The sequence below is a fragment of the Neoarius graeffei genome, chromosome 14 (genome assembly GCF_027579695.1).
Source record: "Neoarius graeffei isolate fNeoGra1 chromosome 14, fNeoGra1.pri, whole genome shotgun sequence".
NCBI classification, from domain to species: domain Eukaryota; kingdom Metazoa; phylum Chordata; class Actinopteri; order Siluriformes; family Ariidae; genus Neoarius; species Neoarius graeffei.
In genome coordinates this window covers 62,787,148-62,812,334 of record NC_083582.1, presented here as the reverse complement: position 1 = coordinate 62,812,334, position 25,187 = coordinate 62,787,148, and the positions used below count along the sequence as shown (strand labels likewise).

General features: G+C 41.1%; 1 protein-coding gene across 1 annotated transcript; it reads right to left on the bottom strand.

The window, feature by feature from the left end:
• Positions 1-363: 363 nt before the first annotated feature.
• On the bottom strand, positions 364-23,285 carry fshr (follicle stimulating hormone receptor). The gene is made up of 10 exons (XM_060938878.1): positions 23,104-23,285; positions 14,942-15,013; positions 14,428-14,502; positions 14,149-14,223; positions 13,858-13,932; positions 11,276-11,356; positions 11,080-11,148; positions 10,913-10,987; positions 9,395-9,580; positions 364-1,486 (listed from the first exon to the last, which is right to left on the bottom strand). The coding sequence occupies exons 1-10, from the start codon at positions 23,283-23,285 to the stop codon at positions 364-366; spliced, it is 2,013 nt and encodes a 670-aa protein (XP_060794861.1).
• Between the last annotated feature and the right edge of the window lie 1,902 nt (positions 23,286-25,187).

The window sequence follows — 25,187 nt, the reverse complement described above, 5'->3', positions numbered from 1 at the left end:
TCTGGTCAATAAGACTTCGCTTCATGTTTCACACTAGTTTAGTCAAGGACGCAGATGTAAATCTAAAAATTGAATGTTTAGGGCACATGGCAAGTCAAGTCCCTTCTGGACTCTGCTCTGGCTGCAAGGTTACTGTGACAGTGAGCATACTGTATGTGCTAAACGAACGAAGAGTCGAGATAAGAGCTAACGAAAGCAAGAAACATCACTTAGTTGAGGCTGTTTTGCGCGCACACATTTGATGATGGCAAATTTTGCCCAGCTATATTTAATTCCTTTTTGTGTTTAAGTCCAAGCAGCACAGAACAAATCATATGTAGACAAGAGCAGCTTGCAGTGTATACATTTTGAAAGTTTTGTGGGTCAGTCTGGATGAGCAACATGCCCCAATGAGTATAGTGTCCCATCACTATTCTTGGGTGAGCACATCTTCGGACCGTTATGCAGAGATGATGTTTCTGCACTGTAGACACGGGTGTGTGACTTGAAGCAACCAAAGCGGCTGGTGAGAACAAAGAAGTCCTGCTTGAAGTTCTTGGTGAAGAAGGCATAGAGGAAAGGATTGGCACATGAATTGATAGGATAGAAGACCACGAGCAGCACCTTGGCATGGGACACGGTGATGAGCGGTTGCCTGAGAGCTGCCGAGATGGCGAAGAACGAGATTGGCGCCATGCACAGGAAGTCTGTGAAGACCAGCACAGCCATGCGCTTCGCCACATGGGCATTGGCACTGTCCGGCAGCGAGGCAGGATGCCGCACTGTGACGTAGATGCGCACGTAGCAAGTACACACAGCCACAAAAGCGAGCACATTGAGAATGAGCAGCAGCATAATGTAGACCTGTGATGACACAGTCTCTACGTCCATGGGTAGACAGATGCTGGTCTTCATGTAACTGCTTACACCCATCACTGGCATTAGAGCAGCAAGCACCGAAAAGAGCCAACCAAAAGCCATGACTCCACATGCATGGTGTAACCTCAGTTGCTGCTCCAGACGCATGGCGTAGGTAATGGTATGCCAGCGCTCGAGTGTGATGGCCGTTAGCGTGTACACAGAAAGCTCGCTGGCAAAAACTGTGAGGAAGCCTGCTGCACCACACCCGGCACCTGTTTGCCACTTGATGCCATAGTTGTAGTAGTGCGATTGGGTTTTGACATCTACAGAGGCGATTATCAGTAAATACAGGCCCATGCAGAAATCAGCAAATGCCAAATGGCACATCAGGAACCTGGGGACTGTCAGCTTTGTGCGGCTACTGAGGAGCACTACCAGAACTGTGATGTTTCCCAAGACGGCTAACACACTGATGAACCAGATGAGGACACGCAGGAAGGTGAAGCCCATGATGTCCTCACACGGGTTGAAAGCATCTGGCTCGGGGTAGCATCTCACTTCGATTACGTCCTTGCAGTACTCCTCAAAGAAGTATGGCTCCTGGTTGCGGATGGTGGAATCGTTACACAAATGGTTCTTCTCTGACCTGTATGTACACACAAAACATGCAGTAGTTCACTTAGAATCATTGTTCAGGAATTATTTAAGAAACATGACCGAGTTCATGGTGTTGACTTGGCCTCCAAATTCCCCAGATTACAATCTGATCAAGCATCTGTGGGATGTGCTGGACAAACAAGGCAACACCTCACAGCGGACAGGACTTGAGGATCTGCTGCTAATGTCTTGGTGTTTGATACAACAGCACACCTTCAGAGGTCTTGTGGGGTCCATGTCTTGATGTGTCCGAGCTGTTTAGGTTGCACAAGGGGGATCTACATAATATTAGGCAGGTGGTTTTAGTGTTGTGTGTACATAGCGTGTAATTTGGATGTTTTTCCATTTTGTAATCGTATCCAAAATTATAGTTGAGAATATAGCCACTATAACTTTTTCCATTGACAAAGCACATTATGTTCAAGTTAACACCATTTTTATAAGCCTATTTGTTGTAATAAATTGGAAATTAGAATTAAACCTATTAATTTGAAGTGAGCAGTCAAACATGGACCCCCTGGAAATACTTCACGGACCACAGGGAGCTCACTGAAACCCTCGTTGCGAACCTCTGTACTATGTGTATACTCCTTAAACCCCATAGTTATCACAGTGCACAACAAATGGTGTACCTTAGCAGGTATAGAACACCCTAAATGCACCTATAGTATTGTAGGAAATACAGAATAAGGCACCATTTTAGACACGGGGTCAGTTCAACGCTTTTATCAACATTGATTCCGGGGAGTCGTGTTCCACTTTAAGATTATTGCTTTATAAACTCTTAGAGGTGCAGTGGTTAGCACTGTCGCCTCACAGCAAGAAGGTTCTGGGTTTGAGCCCAGCGGCCGACGGGGGCCTTTCTGTGTGGAGTTTGCATGTTCTCCCCGTGTCTGTGTGGGTTTCCTCTGGTTTCCCCCACAGTCCAAAGACATGCAGGTTAGGCTAACTGGCTACTCTAAATTACCTAATATCTAAGCTGTGTTTCGTGGTCAGACATGAGTAGTATGGTGGCTGCCAGCGGCGCCCTTGTATGCCTTTGACTCTGCCATGTTGAGCTGCGTCTTTCATTGTTCAGCTGTACGAAAAGACGATTAGCCACTCAAATACTAAAAATTGTAATGGGGAAGACCTCTGAGAACCTCTGCACATACTTGCCAACTTTTCAAAATTCTCATGGGGGAGAAAAGTGCGTGAATGACATTTTCAGTTGGACGAGGGTCTGATGCGCGGTTGAAACGATAAAAACAGTGGATCCCAATTAATTGCAAACCATTTGAAATTTATACAATTAAAGAGTTTTTTAATTGTTGATATTGTTCTATCAGTTACTATAGGTTATGGGATTCATGTATCAGGCCTGAGAGAGCTCAGAGTGAGAAATCTGAAATAATACTCTTGTCTTGAATTTTAATATAATAACAATGAAAGGGAAGTCTTAAATCAGATTTTTAGCTGAAAAATCTCATGCCTGAATATTGTCTACATACAGAGACCCACAGAAAATAACCCAAGTGACGCTTTAGAAGAATGTTTATCGTTTCTTAAAATAGTCACAGTGAATGAAAGTATTATTGGGTTGCTTCAAATGTGTTTTCCTTCTGTAAGCTCATGTAAAAATACAGAGAACTATAGTATCATATATAAATAAAATTTTAATAGGATTTAACCAAAATAGTAACAACTCAATTAAATAAATACTGCACTGTCTTAGTACTATTAAAATGCATCTCTCTCACTAAACACTTTCCAACAGAATTTTTAAAAAGTGCTAGAAATCCTATCCAAATCCTGTCGGAATGCATCAAAGGAATTTGCTCATTTGCAAACTTTGAAAGTTTTCGAACAAAATGTAAAAATGACGCTATAAATACTACCATACTATCAAAATATACTCCGCAAAGAAATTCACTTGAATGCAAAATTTTAGTATGACCAAAATCCACTCACTCGTAATCTTTCACTTAAAGGTCCCATGGCATGAAATTTTCACTTTCTGAGGTTTTTTAACGTTAAAATGAGTTCCTCTGATCTTCTTAAGTCACCCCAGTGGCTAGAAATTTCATAATGTGTAAACCAAACTATGCCCAACATTTGAGAATGGCGCGTCAAAACGGCGCGTTGATAAACTCTTCCCTTTACTACATCAGCAAGGGAGATGATCCCCACGCCCCCGGATTCCCACCCACTGTATAGATTGCCCACCCAGTTGTAGTGAGGAGACCATAGAGGACACAACAAGGCATCACCTAAGCGAGCGAAACATGGAAATTGCGCTGTACATGGATGTGACAACACAGAAAAGAGTCTGTTTTTACTGCCGATGGGAGAGCCCCTGAAGACGCAGTGGCTTAATTTTATTTACTTCAATAATACGCCATCGAGTCTACCTAAGACGGTGTATGTTTGTCGGAAGCATTTTCCTGATGAATGTTTCCACAACTTGGGACAGTACAGGGCAGGTTTTGCACATCAACTGTCACTGAAGCCTGGGTCCGTACCAAGCATCCCTGCCGCATCAGCCACAAACAGCAAACAAGTAAGTGTATAACTGTTAAGTCGTTTTGCCGTGTTTTAAAATCGGTGCCACGTTAGCCTTGCAATGGCTACATTAGCTGTGCAGCTAACCGCTTCCTGCAGTTAGCCAGGTACTCTGCGCTACAAAACCAAAAAGCATGCAGCATGCTCTGTTATAATAGCCAATCAAAACAGTTTTTACAAAGACACCCACATTCTTTTTTTTTTAAGTCACTCGTTCATTTTATTTGTTTGTTTGTTCAGTAAAAACCCAAACATTTGTTGAATTTATTTTATTTCCTCGCGTCGCACCTTAATGACGTCAGCGCGCGGTATTTTTCCCTTCGCGGTTTGTTCCTTCTCTCTCGCCATAGTAAGACACCCACATCCGCTTGTTCTGACCCACTGGAGGTAGCGTCACAGTGCTGTTAGCCAATCAGAGGTAAAACGTTTACATGTAATGAATATTAATGATAAGACCCGCCCCCACCCTCTACCCTTCCCCGCCTCCTGCTTCTCATTAGCAAAACGACGCACTGGGAAAAGCGCTGAAATGGGGCTTTCTCCCAGGAGGCTATATCTACGTGCCGAGGGTTCATTTCGAGAAAGGCTGCGGATATAACATCCGGAAGCCTCCACGAGCCCGTTTAAAGCATCAACAAACCACCATGCCATGGGACCTTTAAAACCTCAAAACTCTATCAAAATTAATCACTTTCCAGATAATTCACCTGTAAACTTTCACTTAAAACTTTCAAACATAAATTCAAAATAGCACTAAGACACTCCCACACTATTCAAATACACTCACCAAACAAATTCTTTGTCATGCAAAATTTCACTAAACACTTTAGAAGCTGTACAGTTTGTTTCTGAAATGGTCTGGAAGACTAGTTTAATTTCACACTCAAATGTCCATTATATTCTGATTTAAGGTATCTTTACCTTAAAATGTGTAACTGGCTGGTCGAACATTTGCTTATCCATGGAAATTCATTCTTCCATGCAACCTGGAATTTGCATTCATGTTTTTGCTGTTTGGTATTGGGTTTAGTGGCCATGATGAATGACTGCTTGTAAAAAATGTCGGACAGCCTGGGTTTATCCTACATTACGGAAGTGACTGTCGTTCTGTTCGTTGATTGGTTAAAAATCGGTTGACGTCAGCAGTGTTTCTCATACGATTCTGATTGGACATAATCGGGAGTATTTTTAACTTGGCGGTAGGGATTTCCCAAAACCGGGAGATTATCGTTTTTAACAAATGCGATCGGGAAGCGGGAGACGGAGGCTAAAATCGGGAGCCTCCCGCCAAAATCGGGAGGGTTGGCAAGTATGTCTGCACAGTTCTGCACAGCTTTGTGCCAGACAACCTGTGAGCCTTTCATCTAAACTGAGTTATCAGAAAACCTGACTTTGGGAAAAAGATCATGCCTAAAGCACCATTTCCTTTCTAGTTAAGTCCATATTAAATATATGATGACAAATTCATGATATAGTATACTATTTTTAGTGTTTTAGCATTTTGTCAAAATCAAAAATCAAAGTCCTTCCCACACCATGTGGTGGCGCTGATCTCCGTTTCCATAGCCCTCAGCCTCTCGCCTATTACACAGCTAGGGTTACAGTGGGGGGCGGGTCCTCTGGTAACCGCGAGAGTTTGACTCCTTACTCGCATCTGTATTGCAGCGTGCCTTGCCAGACGGCAGTAGGTACCATTTTTACGATGGTCTTTGGTATGACCCGAATGTGAGTAGAACTCACAATCTCCCGATCAAGAGGCAGACACACTAACCACTAGGCCACTAGCCGGTATATTTTATCATTTTGTAATCATATCCAAAATTATAGTTGAGAATATGGCTACGATAACTTTCCACTGAGAAAACACATTGGGTCTAATTTAACATTATTTATAGGCCTACTTGTATTTTAAGTTTGGATTAAAACCATACAATGCAAGAGACTAGTCAAATATCTATAAGAACTCAATAATAAATATTTGATCATGTGTTTTTTTTTTGCTTTTTTAAATGTGCAGAGTTTGGAACGAGGACAATGCCTGAAGCTCAGCTTCCCTCCTAGTTAAGTTAATATTAATTATTCTATCCACATTCACTGGATATGAGCAATCACGCACTCTGATTGGCTACTCTACTACTAGGCTATCAGCTCATATACCTTGAGTAGAGAAAAACAAAATGACAGAACATGTTGCTGAACCAACCAAGGACGAAATAAAAACTCTACTCGAAAACAACCCCCCCCCAAAAAAAACAAAAACAAAAAAAAGCAGCAAAATATGGAATAAAAGTATTTGATGGTAAGAACATCCATCCATTATCTGGAGCTGCTTATCCTGTTCTACAGGGTCGCAGGCAAGCTGGAGCCTATCCCAGCTGACTATGGGTGAAAGGCGGGGTACACCCTGGACAAGTTGCCAGATTATTGCAGGGCTGACACACAGACACAAACAACCATTCACACTCACATTCACACCTACGGTCAATTTAGAGCCACAAATTAGCCTAACCTGCATGTCTTTGGACTATAGATAGTTTTCACATGACGTCACAGAGTCTGGGATTCCCTAGTGGCGGCCATCTTGCGGGTCAAGCTTACCGTACGGGTCACTGAGCACACATTGTAACACGCGAGTACAAAGTCTTCAAAAGAACCCAAGCAGGCTATTTAAAGCTAGCAATGGTGCACACCTGTTGTATTCACGGCTGTCGTAATAGGTCAGATGATGACGTCAAGCGGAGCTTTTATGGAATTCCCACTGTACGGGAGCACGAAGGCGAGCAAACAAAGAAACTCAACATACAAAGGAGAAATCTATGGCTTGCAAGAAGCAACCGCAAGGATTATCAGCCTTCCAAACACAGCAAAGTCTGCTCCGATCATTTTATAAGTGGTAAGTTGTTTAAATAAACAATCAATTGTGTTTAAGTTTGTTTTTGGAAACCAAAACATTGTGTAAACAATCTCTGGAGAATGGATGCCTAACTGGAACTGACATGGTACTGTAATACCACTAATGGATGTAAAATTTGTCTTAAATTTTGTCTGTGGGACGATTTTTTTGGTGATCCTCGTAGATTTTGTCTGCGGGACGATTTTATTTGGTGATTCTCGTAGATTGTGTCTGCAGGACGATTTTTGGTGATCCTCGTGGAAGAGCCACGGGAAGAGCATGCTTTATGTGATCCTCGTAGATTTTGTCTGCGGGACGATTTTTGGTGATCCTCGTAGATTTTGTCTGCGGGACGATTTTATTTGGTGATCCTCGTAGATTTTGTCTGTGGGACGATTTTTGGTGATCCTCGTAGATTTTGTCTGCGGGACGATTTTATTTGGTGATCCTCGTAGATTTTGTCTGCGGGACGATTTTATTTGGTGATCCTCGTAGATTTTGTCTGCGGGACGATTTTTGGTGATCCTCATGGAAGAGCCACGGGAAGAGCGCGCTTTATGAGTTAAACCCATAATAATAATTAATCTCGAGGCTGATTCCTTTTTTGAACTTTTATTTCATTTTATTATTTTATTTCTACTATTGTTTAATTCTTATTTTTCTTCCCCAATTATTTTATGTAATTTTATTTTCTATTGTTCACTGTTCTGCTTTTACTTCTGTAAAGCACATTGAACTGCCACTGTGTATGAAATGTGCTATATAAATAAACTTGCCTTGCCTTAAATCAACTCGATATTATACACACACATATATTTATATGCAGTGTTGAGAGCTCTAAAATTCCAATGTTTACATACCTTGGCTGTAATTAGGACACGACTGTCACTTGTTTTTATATGATGGACTTCACGGACCCAGCCACAGACAAAATAATTGTATGACTCCAGCGACTTGTATGCTTTGAGGTCGTCAAGTGTGTAGGCAGTTTTACTATTCATGAAATAGTTCACAATATCAGGGTACGATATGGATGGCAGCCCTGCATAGTCACTTGAAAATGCATCTTTGTCCACTTCATAGGGCTCAATTCCCCCAATCAAGGCCAGTTTGGCTGCATACCGTTGTCGTGAGATGTCGTCCAATGTATCCATATACTTCCGTTTGCTTGATTTTGCCGACATTGATCTTTATTTTAGAAAACTGACTATATAACTTTATAAATTCGTCCGAGATAACGTAGCCGGTAATAGCGATGGTCCGTTTTGTTTGCCCCACAAGATGGTGGCTGGAGGGTGTTCCCCGGAATGCCGTGACGTCAGTGAAAACTATCTATAGGGGAAACCCACACAGACACAGTGAGAACATGCAAACTCCACACAGAAAGGCCCCCGTCTGCCGCTGGGCTCGAACCCAGGACCTTCTTGCTGTGAGGCAACAGTGCCAACCACTACACCACCAACCACTATACCACCATGCCGCCCCCATGGTAAGAACATATCTTTTTTTTATTTTTCAAGAATTATCATCACATTTTTGACAAATTGCTACTGTCATTTTGCCAGTTTCTTTACATTCTAAGAGGAAATGATTTTGCCGGGCGTTTTGTAGAAAGTTTTTATTTATTGAATTTGCAAAAAATGAAAATAAAAATGCTCTGTTTCTCAAAATCCAGTGACTGAGGATAGAATAAAACAGTTATTCCACTCAATCTCATTATACATGGCTTATAGCTCATGTATGAATCAATTTCATGGAATAACTGTTAAATATCCATCTTTCTACACTCAGCACCCTTGTCTCATCCTTGGTACAGTATTCAACACCACCTACCCAGGACTCTTTAGAGTTGATGGGGGGGTGGGGGGTTGGTTGGCTATCTACTGCCATGTAAAACCCATAAGTTCTCCCCATTTTTGACATTTCAACAAATACAGTACTCTCTGTGTCATTTAGTTAAGGGTATTGTCTGTATTCACAAAAAGAAGACTACTACGGAGGTGGTGGTTATGGGAAGCGAAGAGGAAAAATGACAATTTATAGGAAGTTGACTAAACTGGTGCTTTAGATGTGGTCTTTCTCTTAAACTTTGGTCAGAACTCCATTTGGGGACAGTTCTTAAGCTAGTGATTGCAAGGTTGTGATTTCCGATCCGAATACTGCCACAGAACCACAGTCGGACCCTTTGGTGATGCCCTCAACCTTCTACTGTATAATTGGATGGTTTCCTGTCTTAATTTTAAATCCCTTTGGATAAAAGCATCCTCCAAATGAATAAATATTAATGTAATATGTGCACCAGCCCTGTGATGACCTGGCGACTTGTCCAGGGTGTACCCCGCCTTTTGCCCGTAGTCAGCTGGGATAGGTTCCAGCTTGCCTACGACCCTGTAGAACAGGATAAAGTGGCTAGAGATAATGAGATGAGATGAGAGATGTGCACCATATGCAGTATTGGTTTACTTGTTCTTTTTGAAGTTTTTGAAGGCACAGCAGTGGCTGGGATATGTAAGGTTGGCCTGAGTAAGCTCTGCGAATGTCTCCAGGTTGGGTAACCATCTCAGAGAGTAGACCGAGGTGGCAATCAACAGCTTCAATCTGCTCAGCATGTTCTCTGGCAAGGAACTGACCGCAGTGCTGGAGATGTCCCTGTACAAATAAGCACATCTGCTTCAGGTAAAGAGAAATATCAACACGTGGGTATTATTTCTGGAGTTTGGATTTGCAACTGATGATTACGCATGTGATGATAAACAGGATATTCCAGTGTTGTATTGAGGAAGAATGGAAAACTGGTTTACTCAAAACTCCTTTATAATGGAAATCAAAGGTCAGCTATAGATAATAGTATATGTTTACGTGAAACACATTTCCAGAGAACACTTTCATGAATTTTTCATTCAAACGTATTTGTAAAGAGAGTTTTGTATAATTCACCCTGCTTTTTCAGGGGGGTAGAATATCTGGATGTACATTACCAACGAGACCATCAATGATGGCGTAGCTCACTCCAGCCCCATCTAGTCCAGAAGGAACGATCTAAAGTGGGCCACCTTGTTCAATAAATGTTGCAAGCTATATACACTATATACAAGCTACATATAGAAGCTATATCCACCCTAGGAATACCTACCTATTTGCCAGAAAGAATCCAAAATGGCGTGGAATTGACCAAGAAGAAGCGATTTTTGTTGAATTGCTCATTAAGACTTAATTAGTCCATAACTTCATTAATAATTGTAATTAAGCAAATCTGGGTAGAAGTTATATGCATCCTAAGTACCCCTACCTTCATGCCAGAAAGAATCAAAATTGGTGAAGAATTGAGGGAGAAGAAGCGATTTGTGTGGAAACTGCTCGTTAGGGCTTAATTACTTCATATCTTCATTATTAATTGCAATTGTGCAAATTTTGGGTAGAAGCCATATGCACCCCAGGCAGACCTACCTTGCTGCCAAAAAGAATAAAAATTGGTGACGAATTGAGAGAGAAGAAGCGATTTTCATGAAATGTGGACAACACCAGATGGACGACGGACAACACATGATGGTGTAAGCTCATCGCCCATCAGCCGGATGAGCTAATAATAATGAAGATTTAATGACCTTTGGATAGTGTTAAACGTTTTTTAAACTGGAGCTACTTTTTTACTCTATTGCTCCACTGTCAAAGACAAATTAAATGACTTTTGTAGTAAGACATTCTCATCCTAAGACCTTTCATGTTAATTTAATATTTGTAGTTTGGAATTTGCCTTATATACAGAATCTCAGAATATACAGAGTATTCCTTTAAGTAAATTCTGGTATGTCCAAATATTTTATGAATTATAATTTTAACTGTTGGACAGTTTAGAAACTGTTGTATGATAACCACAGAAAGGGGAATCTGTGTAAGCAGAGGTGTAAAAGTTCTTGCTGGACTGTGTGATGCAGCTGGCAGGTTGAATTGTTGTTGACTGTGAGAGCTGCTCATGCTTACAGAACGAGGGGGCCTTCAGCACCAAGAAAGGCGTAGTTGTGGATACGCTTCAGCTGTTGGTTTCCCATGAGAAACCTAGGGGAGGGCGGAGGTTTTTTCACAAATGAACTTTTTATAGAGACGTTTTTATACATGTATTTATAACAAAATGTTTTAAGGCCACTTACAGTTTTTCTATCTTGGTGCCATTGAAGGCATTTTCGTCCACTTCAGTGATCCCGTTCTTTGTCAGTCTCCTTTCGGATGTTATAGCATTATAGTAATAAAAGTGATACCACACAATTTTTATTATTGTACCACAAATAACATGCAGTTCAAATAAAGGAAGAAAGAATGATGCCTACACCCCCACAACATACTTACAGTTCAGTTATTGTACCACTGGTAAGTCCTGCAAAAGCATTGCTGGGTATCACGTCAATATGCATGTTATCTTCTAGGTCACTAAAAAGCAAGCCAGCAAGTTTTCAACGAAAGCAGTTTAGTCTGAGCTCATCATGCCATAATAAACACTTTCAGATATACTGGAGTATAGTATTATAGATACACTATAATAAAAGATATTTAGTGAATGCCTGGAGTAAGTACCCTTGCAAAAAAGAAATTTATTCAAGTGTGCTTCTAGTATACTTCTTTTAAACTAAAAATAAGAGAGTACGCTTTCAGTTTACTTTTTATTTACTTATCAGAGATGTACTTAATAAAGTTATACAGTGGTGCTTGAAAGTTTGTGAACCCTTTAGAATTTTCTATATTTTTGCATAAATATGGCCTAAAACATCATCAGATTTTCACACAAGTCCTAAAAGTAGATAAAGAGAACCCAGTTAAACAAATGAAACAAAAAATATTCTACTTGGTCATTTATTTATTGAGGAAAATGATCCAATATTACATATCTGTGAGTGGCAAAAGTATGTGAACCTCTAGGATTAGCAGTTAATTTGAAGGTGAAATTAGAGTCAGGTGTTTTCAATCAATGGGATGACAATCAGGTGTGAGTGGGCACCCTGTTTTATTTAAAGAACAGGGATCTATCAAAGTCTGATCTTCACAACACATGTTCATGGAAGTGTAGCATGGCACAAACAAAGGAGATTTCTGAGGACCTCAGAAAAAGCATTGTTGATGCTCATCAGGCTGGATAAGGTTACAAAACCATCTCTAAAGAGTTTGGACCCCACCAATCCACAGTCAAACAGATTGTGTACAAATGGAGGAAATTCAAGACCATTGTTACCCTCCCCAGAAGTGGTCGACCAACAAAGATCACTCCAAGAGTAAGGCGTGTAATAGTTGGCGAGGTCACAAAGGACCCCAGGGTAACTTCTAAGCAACTGAAGGCCTCTCTTACATTGGCTAATGTTAATGTTCATGATTCCACCATCCGGAGAACACTGAACAACAATGGTGTGCATGGCAGGGTTGCAAGGAGAAAGCCACTGTTCTCCAAAAAGAACATTGCTTCTCATCTTCAGTTTGCTAAAGATCACGTGGACAAGCCAGAAGGCTATTGGAAAAATGTTTTGTGGACAGATGAGACCAAAATAGAACTTTTTGGTTGAAATGAGAAGCGTTATGTTTGGAGAAAGCAAAACACTGCATTCCAACATAAGAACCTTATCCCATCTGTGAAACATGGTGGTGGTAGTATCATGGTTTGGGCCTGTTTCGCTGCATCTGGGCCAGGACGGCTTGCCATCCTTGATGGGACGATGAATTCTGAATTATACCAGCGAATTCTAAAGGAAAATGTCAGGACATCTGTCCATGAACTGAATCTCAAGAGAAGATGGGTCATGCAGCAAGACAACAACCCTAAGCACACAAGTCGTTCTACCAAGGAATGGTTAAAGAAGAATAAAGTTAATGTTTTAGAATGTCCAAGTCAAAGTTCTGACCTTAATCCAATCAAAATGTTGTGGAAGGACCTGAAGCGAGCAGTTCATGTGAGGAAACCCACCAACATCCCAGAGTTGAAGCTGTTCTTTATGGAGGAATGGGCTAAAATTCCTCCAAGCCGGTGTGCAGGACTGATCAACAGTTACAGGAAACGTTTAGTTGCAGTTATTGCTGCACAAGGGGGTCACACCAGATACTGAAAGCAAAGGTTCACATACTTTTGCCACTCACAGATGTGTAATATTGGGTTGTTTTCCTCAATAAACAAATGACCAAGTATAATATTTTTGTCTCATTTGTGTAACTGGGTTCTCTTTATCTACTTTTAGGACTTGTGTGAAAATCTGATGATGTTTTAGGTCATATTTATGCAGAAATAGAGAAAATTCTAAAGGGTTCACAAACTTTCAAGCACCACTGTACATAAGCATACTTGGCTTATACTGAAAAGTATATAGAAAGGTCTAGGTATATTACGTTATACTTAAACTTTTGATCAAGATATACTTAACAAAAGTGTAATAAAATATTAAAATATTTGTGCCTTATGTTTAAGTGTGGGCGGCACGGTGGTGTAGTGGTTAGCGCTGTCGCCTCACAGCAAGAAGGTCCTGGGTTCGAGCCCCGGGGCCGGCGAGGGCCTTTCTGTGTGGAGTTTGCATGTTCTCCCCGTGTCCGCGTGGGTTTCCTCCGGGTGCTCCGGTTTCCCCCACAGTCCAAAGACATGCAGGTTAGGTTAACTGGTGACTCTAAATTGAGCGTAGGTGTGAATGTGAGTGTGAATGGTTGTCTGTGTCTATGTGTCAGCCCTGTGATGACCTGGCGACTTGTCCAGGGTGTACCCCGCCTTTCGCCCGTAGTCAGCTGGGATAGGCTCCAGCTTGCCTGCAACCCTGTAGAACAGGATAAAGCGGCTAGAGATAATGAGATGAGATATTTAAGGGTATGCTTTCCTAACTTGATATATAGGATATTTTATATGGACACAAAGCCAAACATTCATCGAGAAATATATAATGTACAGGAATATATTATATACATACAACAAGAATTCAAAAGCAGCAGACTGGACTTTGGAGAAGTCGGGTAGGACCGTGAGACCCGTGTTTGAAATAGTCCTGAAATGTACACAGACATGTTGAGGCAGATTTAATGAAACCAAACAAAATGCTACGTTTTGTAGGTTTTGTTTCCTGTGAGATATTATTAGCTTGATGGTATAATGAGCTGTGCCTTCTGCTGAGATTTTACAGAGCTTTTTTAAAGTTTAGACAGAGCCTCCAATGGGAATACATTCCTTTTGACCTAGAAAAATACAGAAAATAAATACTCACAGATATCTCAGTTTTGGAAGTTCCCAGAATGTGCGTCTGTCCATACTGACAAGATTTTTTGATTTGGTAATAGTACTATAAAGAAGAAAACCATGTGAAGTATTTTAATGGGTGCTATTAGAATTCTAAAGTGTTTATAGTTACTAATGCATTTGTTTGTTTGTTTATTTATTATTGCATTTGCTGTTTCTGTCGCAGCATGCAATTCCTTTTGGAGGACATATCATTTTTAAAAAGGAATAAATATAATGGCTCCACCGGTTCCACCTCAATACGTACATCTCTTCCAGATTAGTCAGGTTTGCAAATGCGTAGGCTTCAGTATGCTGGAGGGCTCCGTTCTCTGACACCATTCTGAGAGAGTAATAACAGTCATAATGATCATTTCACACAGGCGTTATCAGCACAAATGATAATAATAAAGTAAGTACTAATTTGGTTATAGGAAACTGCCATTTACATATCTGTTAGATGTTTGCAAACTTAACGATCTTCCTGAGGAAATGGTTGTTTTCAGTATTAACCCACATTTCATTTAATTTGTTTCTTAATTTTAAGGTCATGTTCTAAACCAAGGCTTGAGCCTAATTTATAATATATGTTCTTCTGTTCTTCTGCTTGCTATATTTCTGCAATTCATATCTCATGTGTTTTGTCCCTTCTCTGTATCAAAGACTAAACATGTTTAATCCAGACTAAATACTGAATATTTATGTGACTTGTGTTCACTTTAAAAAGGAAAACACTATTTTAAACACATACACATTAGTGTGGTTCCTTTATTTTTACTCACATTCGCTTGAGGTCATGAAGTGATGACATGGCTCTACTTGGAAACGTGATGATCTGAGTCAGCTTGATCTCCCTGGCCAATACATAGAAAGCTGATCATCAAATGATTTTTAGTGTTTAAGACATTAACAGAGAGTAAAACCCTAATCAGCATTTAACTGTTTTACCATTAAACTTATAACATTTATTTAGAAATACAATGATATTAATATATCGATCGCTTGAATGTGTTGGAAAGTACTTTTACACTCAGACCGCCGAAGGCTTTGGACAGCATTACAGTGTCAGTTATCTTTTAAACACGGGTCTTATTGTCACCCTATTATTGGGTACCTGGAATGTTCTGAATAGCAATAGAAGAGGATATTTTTCCCAATTAAGCATTTGCCCATTACTGCCATTTACAGTCCATCAGTGTTGTAGTCAAGACCACATAAACTGAGACCAAGACCAGAGTGTATCGAGACAGACAAGACAAAGACTTTAAGGGTTGAGCTCGAGATGAGACCAAGACATTGAAGGGTTGAGCCCGAGACGAGACCGAGACGTTGAGGGGTCTAGATCAAGATGTTGAGGGGTCGAGCCCGAGACATTGAGGGGTCGAGCCCAAGACGAGACCGAGATGTTGAGGGGTCGAGACCGAGGCGTTGAGGGGTTGAGCCCAAGACAAGACCGAGGGGTTGAGACCGAGGCGTTGAGGGGTCAAGCCCAAGATGAGACTGAGACGTTGAGGGGTCGAGATCGAGATGTTAAGGGGTTGAGCCCAAGATGAGACCAAGACATTGAGGGGTCGAGACCGAGGCATTGAGGGGTTGAGCCCAAGTCGAGACCGAGGCGTTGAGGGGTTGAGCCCAAGTCAAGACCGAGATGGCCAAGTCTTGGGCTCAACCCCTCAATATCTCTGTGTCGTCTTGGGCTTAACTCCTCAACATCTTGGTCTCGTCTTGGACTGAGACATTGAGGGGTTGAGCCCAAGATGTGACCAATGCAGGGCGTGTCCCATACTGCATGACACTAATGGTAAACTGTGGAACATGCAAACCATAGGCACTTCTCACATTGATCTGAAAGATCTATATTCCTATAAAAACTCCCACTTACAAACAAACATGAAGAGCTGAAATCAACTTAACCTTTTTATTCAATACACTTTTTCCATGTAATGATGTTAACAAATAAATTGGACCATGCAAATGTAATTTAGTGATATCCCTGCAGTTATGGTCTTGACTGAATTTAAATCCCAAGTCCTCTATATCTGAGACCATGACAAGACCGAGTAAAAATGTGGTTGATTCCATGACGAGACCGAGACCTTCAAAAAGTGGCCTCATGACCAGCACTGATCTCAAGTACTACAACACTACAGTCCATTACAATGATGCATTTACCCATCCATCCATCCATCCATCCATCCATCCATCCATCCATCCATCCATCCATTATCTGTAGCTGCTGTACAGGGTCACAGGTAAGCTGGAGCCTATCCCAGCTGACTACGGGCGAAAGGCGGGGTACACCCTGGACAAGTCGCCAGGTCATCGCAGGGCTGACACGTAGACACAGACAACCATTCACACTCACATTCACACCTACGGTCAATTTAGAGTCACCAGTTAACCTAACCTGCATGTCTTTGGACTGTGGGGGAAACCGGAGCACCCGGAGGAAACCCACGCGGACACGGGGAGAACATGCAAACTCTGCACAGAAAGGCCCTGTTGGCCACTGGGCTCGAACCCAGAACCTTCTTGCTGTGAGGCAACAGTGCTAACCACTACACCATCGTGCCACCCACATTTACCCATTTTTAATGTAAATCTTTTATACATCTAACTTATGTTTTCATGCCAGATGCAAAGTGCAGTTGGTAACACTTTACTTAAACCCAGTGTCACAAGACTGACATAACCATATCATAAGCACATCGTGGAAAATGTCATATTTGGTGGTGAGTAATAAGTCTGTTATGTAATTATAGCATTATTGGCAATTATTGTAATCATGCGTGTAATGTCTGATGCCAAAACAATATTAATTTTCACTGAGTGTGCTGTAGTTAGCATAGTTTATGGTAGATGTTATGACATAAGAAGCAACCTGGTTATAATTGTCTGAGTTTTTCCTGTATCAACACACCTTTAACATCGTCAAAGGTCAAATTGTTATGACCATTCTAAATCAGTGCTCATGACACCAAATACCCATGTTGAAATGAACCATAATAATAAGCTTACTAATGCTTTTGGCACGGACTTGTGCAGAAACAACTGCTTGATAAGGTAGAGCATGTGGAAATGTGGAATAAAAAGTGATGAGAACAGTGTGAGATATCGGGCTTTATGATGCTGCCATAGACCTAACAATAACATGCCATGAAAGAGCACATTTTATGAGCTATGCATGTCAGGTGTTGTTTGATTATGAGGTCAAAGTGAATATATCACTTATTTCAAGCATTATGACCGTTGAGTTGATGTACAGATATGTGCCATAAGGCATGTAATAAACCACATGCTCATTAGAGAACAAACATTCATTCATTCATTCATTATCTCTAGCCGCTTTATCCTTCTACAGGGTCGCAGGCAAGCTGGAGCCTATCCCAGCTGACTACGGGCGAAAGGCGGGGTACACCCTGGACAAGTCGCCAGGTCATCACAGGGCTGACACATAGACACAGACAACCATTCACACTCACATTCACACCTACGGTCAATTTAGAGTCACCAGTTAACCTAACCTGCATGTCTTTGGACTGTGGGGGAAACCGGAGCACCCGGAGGAAACCCACGCGGACACGGGGAGAACATGCAAACTCCACACAGAAAGGCCCTCGCCGGCCCTGGGGCTCGAACCCAGGACCTTCTTGCTGTGAGGCGACAGCGCTAACCACTACACCACCGTGCCGCCTAGAGAACAAACATGACCCTGACATATACAACTGAGCATAAATGCTTTAAATCTTAGTGACTTGTAACAGCATATAATGTCTTCCATAGGAGGTTTATGAACAGTTTAAGTAAATTGTTACCCAAAATTTTAACAGCACAAAAAAGCTAGAATTCAAAAGTTTATATATACACTACCATTCAAAAGTTTGGGGTCACTTTGAAATGTCCTTATTTTTGAAAGAAAAGCACTGTTCTTTTCAATGAAGATCACTTTAAACTAATCAGAAATCCACTCTATACATTGCTAATGTGGTAAATGACTATTCTAGCTGCAAATGTCTGGTTTTTGGTGCGATATCTCCATAGGTGTATAGAGGCCCATTTCCAGCAACTCTCACTCCAGTGTTCTAATGGTACAATGTGTTTGCTCATTGCCTCAGAAGGCTAATGGATGATTAGAAAACCCTTGTACAATCATGTTAGCACAGCTGAAAACAGTTTAGCTCTTTAGAGAAGCTATAAAACTGACCTTCCTTTGAGCAGATTGAGTTTCTGGAGCATCACATTTGTGGGGTCGATTAAATGCTCAAAATGGCCAGAAAAATGTCTTGATTATATTTTCTATTCATTTTACAACTTATGGTGGGGGCGGCACGGTGGTGTAGTGGTTAGCGCTGTCGCCTCACAGCAAGAAGGCCCTGGGTTCGAGCCCCGGGGCCGGCGAGGGCCTTTCTGTGTGGAGTTTGCATGTTCTCCCCGTGTCCGCGTGGGTTTCCTCCGGGTGCTCCGGTTTCCCCCACAGTCCAAAGACATGCAGGTTAGGTTAACTGGTGACTCTAAATTGACCGTAGGTGTGAATGTGAGTGTGAATGGTTGTCTGTGTCTATGTGTCAGCCCTGTGATGACCTGGTGACTTGTCCAGGGTGTACCCCGCCTTTCGCCCGTAGTCAGCTGGGATAGGCTCCAGCTTGCCTGCGACCCTGTAGAAGGATAAAGCGGCTAGAGATAATGAGATGAGATGAGATGAGAACTTATGGTGGTAAATAAAAGTGTGACTTTGCATGGAAAACACAAAATTGTCTGGGTGACCCCAAACTTTTGAACGGTAGTGTGTGTGTGTGTGTGTGTCTGTGTGTATATATATATACGTGTGTCAGTTCTTGAAGTTGATGTGTTGGAAGCAGGAAAAATGGGCAAGTGTAAGGATCTGAGTGACTTTGACAAGGGCCAAATTGTGATGGTGAGATGACTGGGTCTGAGCATCTCCAAAATGGCACATCTTGTGGGGTGTTCATGGTGCACAGTGGTTAGTACCTACCAAAAGTGGTTGAAGAAAGGACAACCGATGAACCGGCGACAGGGTTATGATTTGCATTGGACACAAAGGCTACCCCATTTGGTCCAGTCTCGCAGAAGAGCTACTGTAGCACAAACTGCTGAAAACGTTAATGCTAGCTAAAACAGAAAGGTGTCAGAATTAACTTTTTCAGCGGTTTGCGCTTCAGTAGCTCTTCTGTGAGATTGGACCATATGGGCTAGTCTTTGCGCCCCATGTGAATCACTGAGCCTTCAACACCCATGACTCAGGCTTGTAGTACTCGAGTCCAGGACTCGGACCCGAGTCCGACTTGTGACTTGACTCAGACTTTAGCGCTGATGACTTGGATGTGGACTCGGACTTGTGCATTAACTGCATTAGGACTCGGAAAATGGAGACGAGGACTCGGATTTTTTCTTTATTTTTTTAGTAACATGCCATAATAATTTGGCATAAGATATTTATATCGACATTAATTTTGTACTAATTTCATGTAAGAGTGTCACACCTGCACACCTTGGCGCATGCATCAGATAGACTCTGGGGTGCGCTCCGGACAGCGCACACTCCAAGCGGACTCTCTCGCGCATGTCGTAAATGACTCACACCTGCACAGGATTAAGGCGCAATCAGCACACCAATATAAAAACTGTGAAAACACACTTACTTTGCGAAGTATTGAGTTGCGTTGCTGACGCATTACCGAGCCTTATTTCCTTGTTTGGTTTCCTGATCCCTGATTTCCTGTTTCTCATCTTTGATTCTGCTGAGTCTACGATAGCCTGTTTGTGCCTCGCTTGATCTACTGCCTGTTTCAAGGTTTTATGATTTTGCCTGCCGTTCTGGATTGTTTACCATCTTCACTTGTATTAATAAACACACCTTCTGCACTTACATCCGTCCCCCAACCATCTCTGACAGAATACTTCACACTCTCTGACAAAGAGAATGCACATTCACCTGTTCATACATCATGTTCATGAACAAACTAATGTTAATGTGGCTAAAACAGACACCGTCAAATGGTGCAGTTGGAGTGTTGGACTCGACTTGGATCAATAGCAGACTCGACTCGGACGGAATTTTTTTTTTTTTAATGACTTGGATTTGACTTGGACACTGGGGACTCGAGACTGGACTTGAGGTTTAGTGACTCGACTACACCGCTGCCATGACCCTGTCACCAGTTCACTGGTTGTCCTTCCTTGGACCATGTTTGGTAGGTACTAACCACTGCATACCGGGAACACTCCACAAGGTGTGCCATTTTGGAGATGCTCAGACCCAGTCATCTCACCATCACAATTTGGCCCTTGTCAAAGTTGCTCAGTTCCTTACACTTGCCCATTTTTCCTACTTCCAACACATCAACTTCAAGAACTGACTGTTCTCTTGCTGCCTGATGTATCCCGCCCCTTGACAGGTGCCACTGTAATGAAATAATCAATGTCATTCACTTCACCTGTCAGTGCTCAGAATGTTATGGCTGATCGGTGTGTACGTATCCATTACACCAGATGACCGTTTGACTGATAAACTGTTCATTCACAGTTTATGTTCATTACACAGTAAATAGGATGAACAGCATTGATGAAAATTATTACGAAAACTGAGTGACTCAGATAAAAAGAAGGAAATCTTATTACATCTCATTCAAACTGCAGCACCGGAGGATTAACAATGGATATGAAGATTTAAAAAAAGAAAGAAAGGGGAAAAAAAGATGCGATGAGCAATGGGCTGACATGACGCACAACCAAATGCAAAGTAGAAAAGACGACTCCAAGTCGTAAATGTTCTCTTCATGTTAAAGTGAGAAAATGAAATGCCTCGTCCTGTCAGGATAAAATCATTAACTTGAAAGTATTTGTGCCTGGACTTGCCAGTGCAAATTTGATATGCTTTTGCTAAATTAAAAACAAAACAGGAAGAGCTCCTATCATTTCCTACATTACAGAATGTCAGGGACAAGTAAAACATGTGCTAGTGTTCTCTCGTCTTCTTGTTAGAGTAGATTGATTTGTGTGGATGGGTATAGGGTTGGGGAGAAACCGGTACTCAGAAGGATTGAAATTGACTTCTTCAGATGGGTCGATGTGAACATACCCCCCATGCCTCATTGTTGAAAATATCAGAAAGTACAGAACACATACAGGAGCTTCATTTGCGCCACAATATGTCACTGCAGCTAGATTTCTCCCTAATGTACTAATCATTTATTTAAAAAAAAAAAAAACTACACACTGAGATGTTTTTGAGTTTTCGAGCACACTTCATTTAACACATTTTTGCAGTCCGAAAGATCCACTTGTCTCAACGTATTTCTTATTTATTATGTTTCTTTATCTTTGTTTTGAAACGGTTATCTTAATCATGCCAAGAATTATGACGTTTTTATTACTTCTGCTTTTATGATTATGATAAATCCACTTAAAAAACCAAAAACCAGGTGATATTCTCTGTACATCTTGGGGATATTCGAACAGTGTTTCCCATGGGTTTGTCAGCATAGGAATGTGCCTGGATTGTCTGCGGTTAAGATATTCTTCAGAATGAAAAGAGCCATCTGCAGCACTTTGTCTTCTCTATCAGCTCCTATCAAGAACAGAACTGTATGTTCTAGCTAAGTAGCAAATTTGTGTTACTTAGACACATGCTGCAGGCCTCCTGTATTTGTCCCTGCACTTGCGCAGTAATGGCTGAAATTAAAAAAAAAAAAAAAATTGCCATATTGAACATAAAGCCCTATTCTTGAAAAGTATGCAGAAGTGGAACATGGTGTAACTTGGACAGTGTGAGGGACGGCACTGGGCTTAATGCTAATAGCTACAGAGGCAGGTGTCTTTGAGAGTGACGTCACCTGATCTGAGCACGAACAGCTCACAGAAATAGAACCTAAAAAAAAAAAAAAACCTCCCGGGCTTAATGAGCCTTCAAGCTGAGCATGTGCTCTTCTCTCCCTTCTTCCTTCTCATTCCCAATCAGAGTCAAACATGCTGAACGAGAGCGTTTTTTTTTTTTTTTTGTGCTGGGGGGAAAAAAGTGTGAGTTTTTATTTTTTATTTTAGTGATTAATGAAAAACAGGCAATTACCACCCACCCCACCAGTCCAAGGCTGAACTGTGTGTGTGGAGTCCAACAGCCTTGAGATTGCAAAATAGATGCTTCAGGAATCACAACAGCAGCATAATTTTGTTGTCAGTCAAAGTTCTCAAAATTAAAAAAAAAAAAAAACCAATCGGCTTCAAAACAATAAAACGTTCCTGCTGTACAACAGGTTTTCATGACAATTGTCAGATCATTCTTTATCCAATTGCTTAATTATGTATTTGTTGTACTGTGCAGTACCGTGCGAAAGCCACAGTACAGTAGGTGCCCTATATTTTATATACATTTGCATACATGCTATATATTATTGTCCTATATTTTAAGCCTCCAGCATTAGCGTGTCAGTAGAAAAAATATTATATAAATAATTTACATTTTTTTTTTATTTTCAAAAAAAAAAAAATCACCCCCCCTCCCCCAATTATATTGCATTGAATTGTAAGTCTTTAAAGAAAATAACATACTATATGAAGTAATAGAATAGTTTTCAGAATTATCCAGTTTCCCTGGGAGCTGTAGTAACAGAAATAAGTGAAACAAAGACCGTAGATCTAAACAATGACTTCCTTATGAAACTGTATAAAAGTGGACCTAAGAGAACGAATGCTGATTCCCACCAAATTTTGAATCAGATTGCGCTTTTATTCTTTACCATATTTTATTGTACATTTCTTTATATTACAAATGGTTTCATTTCACACTTTTTTTTTTTTGGAAGCATATCAATTTCTACCAATTCAGTATCATCTAACATTGTATTTTTGCAACACTATACCTATGATGTTAAATTAAAAAGACAGCGTATTGTGACAAGTTTGTAATGTATAAAGTGCATATACTCACACGTATGTGGTGTTTTTTGGTATATAGCATGGCATCTGATGCACTTTGCTGCCAAGACACAAGAAGGAGCGTGTCGTCCCATTAGCCAAACAAGCATAAGATCCCAAAAACATATTCCCGGTGTGCATCATGAGCCAAGAGAGGATGAAGCGCAGCATAGATGCCCAGACCATCTTCTTCATTGTGATGGAGAAATGCACACCCAGTACACTCTTTCTGTCCTGTGTGGTTGAGCGATGGCTTATTTTATTCTGTTAAAGCCACAATCCACACTCCAGGTAAGAGTCGGGGCTGTTTGTGGATTTGTGGTGCTTGGGATGCTACATGTTCGGTGTATTGTGGCTGGGTTTGTGGGAAGGGCGATTCTTGCTGAGCAGTGTGGTTGGTTCAGAGTACTACAGCCAAAGCCATTGAAGACCTTGAGAGAGACAACCTCTGATAACAGCTGTATGTAATGCTTCTTTCTATTCCCAGCTGTCTTGCCTTCCTCCTTCTTCTCCTCTACTCCGATCACATCCCTTTTTCCACAATCCTTCCTCCCGTTTCTTACCAAGATTCTCACACTCAAACTTGGCCAAGTTCAGCATGCTAGCATTCATCATTGTTTCACAGGTAGAACCAAATCTCTAGATCTTTCTCCAGAGGTGGGATTTCACATAATATATTGATTAATTCTTTAAACTATCATGGATGGTGGACATAATGTTTTCTTATAGCATATAATAACATGTTTGCAGCAACCCTTACTTGAATGGAGGCACTTGAGGTTCTGTGTTGACCTGCACTGTTTAGTCTTAAAATTTCCGTGTGTGTGTGTGTGTGTGTCAAAAGTACGTGATAGTAGTGAACAATGTGTTCCCTTACTTTCTTCAATAACTTCCTGTGTAAAGAGTTTTGACTTGAAACACAAGTGCAGAATTGGTGCTGAGCAATATGACAATATTATATCAGCACAACAGGTTACATGAGCGTGGTTTTCTGAGATTATTATTTTTCTTTTTTTTCTTTTATTGAGATTTGCCACAATAAATACATAAATAGCAAAAGTGGCAGGAGAAGAATACAGGGCAAAGCCCCAATTAACATTCAACCCCTTAACAAAATACAAAACATTACAAAACATATTTAGATGATTAAAAACAAGAAAAACAATAAATAGAAAAAATAATTATCAATTGACTAAGTAACAAAAATATCCAAGTTAAATAAATATAGGTCATAGTGCCCGCTATGAGTACAATCTTGAATTATAATGGCTACGAAGTAGTTTTTTGAACTCAGGAACTGACGTAGACTTCTTTATATAACTAGGGAGACTGTTCCATAATTTTATAGTTCGAGGAAAATACGAGTTAGTGAAATAATCTTGCTTATGCGACGTAAGAGGACAAAAGTTGTTAGAATCATAGTTACGAGTTCTATAATGGCTGGTTGCAGGTGACAAAAAATTGACAAAATTTGCTGTTATTATCCCAAACTTGAATTTGAATAGGAGGACTAAGTCATGTATCTCCCTACGAAATTCTAGAGGGAGTAAATTTAGCTTACACAGCCTGTCGTATGTTAACTCTATGGCCGGATAGTTTAGAATAAACTTTGTGGCGCGACGCTGGATGTTTTCCAACAGCTTTCGATGTTTAACTGTATAAAGGGACCACAAAGGTGATGCATATTCTAATATTGGCCTAACTAAAGTCATATACAGTAACTGCCTAGTTGATACATCGTAAATATCACGCCCACAAACGCGCTTCACAAGACCTAACACTAATGGCCCTTTTCCACTACCCTTTTTCAGCTCACTTCAGCTCACTTCAGCCCGACACGGCTCGCGTTTCGACTACCAAAAACCAGCATGACTCAGCTCGCTTCAGCCCTGCTTAGCCCCTAAAACTCGCACCGTTTTGGAGTGGGGCTGAAGCGAGCCAAAGCGAGCCGAGTGAGGCTGGAGGCGTGAGCAGACACTCCCCTGTGCACTGATTGGTGAGGAGGAGTGTCCTCACATGCCCACACACACCCCGCGAGCGCGCTGGGATCTGTAAACACCGCAAACCCGGAAGAAGAAGAATTACGAGAATTTCTGA

Excerpts from the sequence above, each read along its gene's own strand:
- fshr (XM_060938878.1), bottom strand. The coding sequence starts at position 23,285 with ATGAAGAAGATGGTCTGGGCATCTATGCTGCGCTTCATCCTCTCTTGG. Across the intron at positions 10,988-11,079 it reads GGCACCAAGATAGAAAAACT|GTTTCTCATGGGAAACCAAC; the intron begins GTAAGTGGCCTT and ends GCCCTCCCCTAG. Across the intron at positions 1,487-9,394 it reads AAAAACTTCAAAAAGAACAA|GTCAGAGAAGAACCATTTGT; the intron begins GTAAACCAATAC and ends GTGTACATACAG.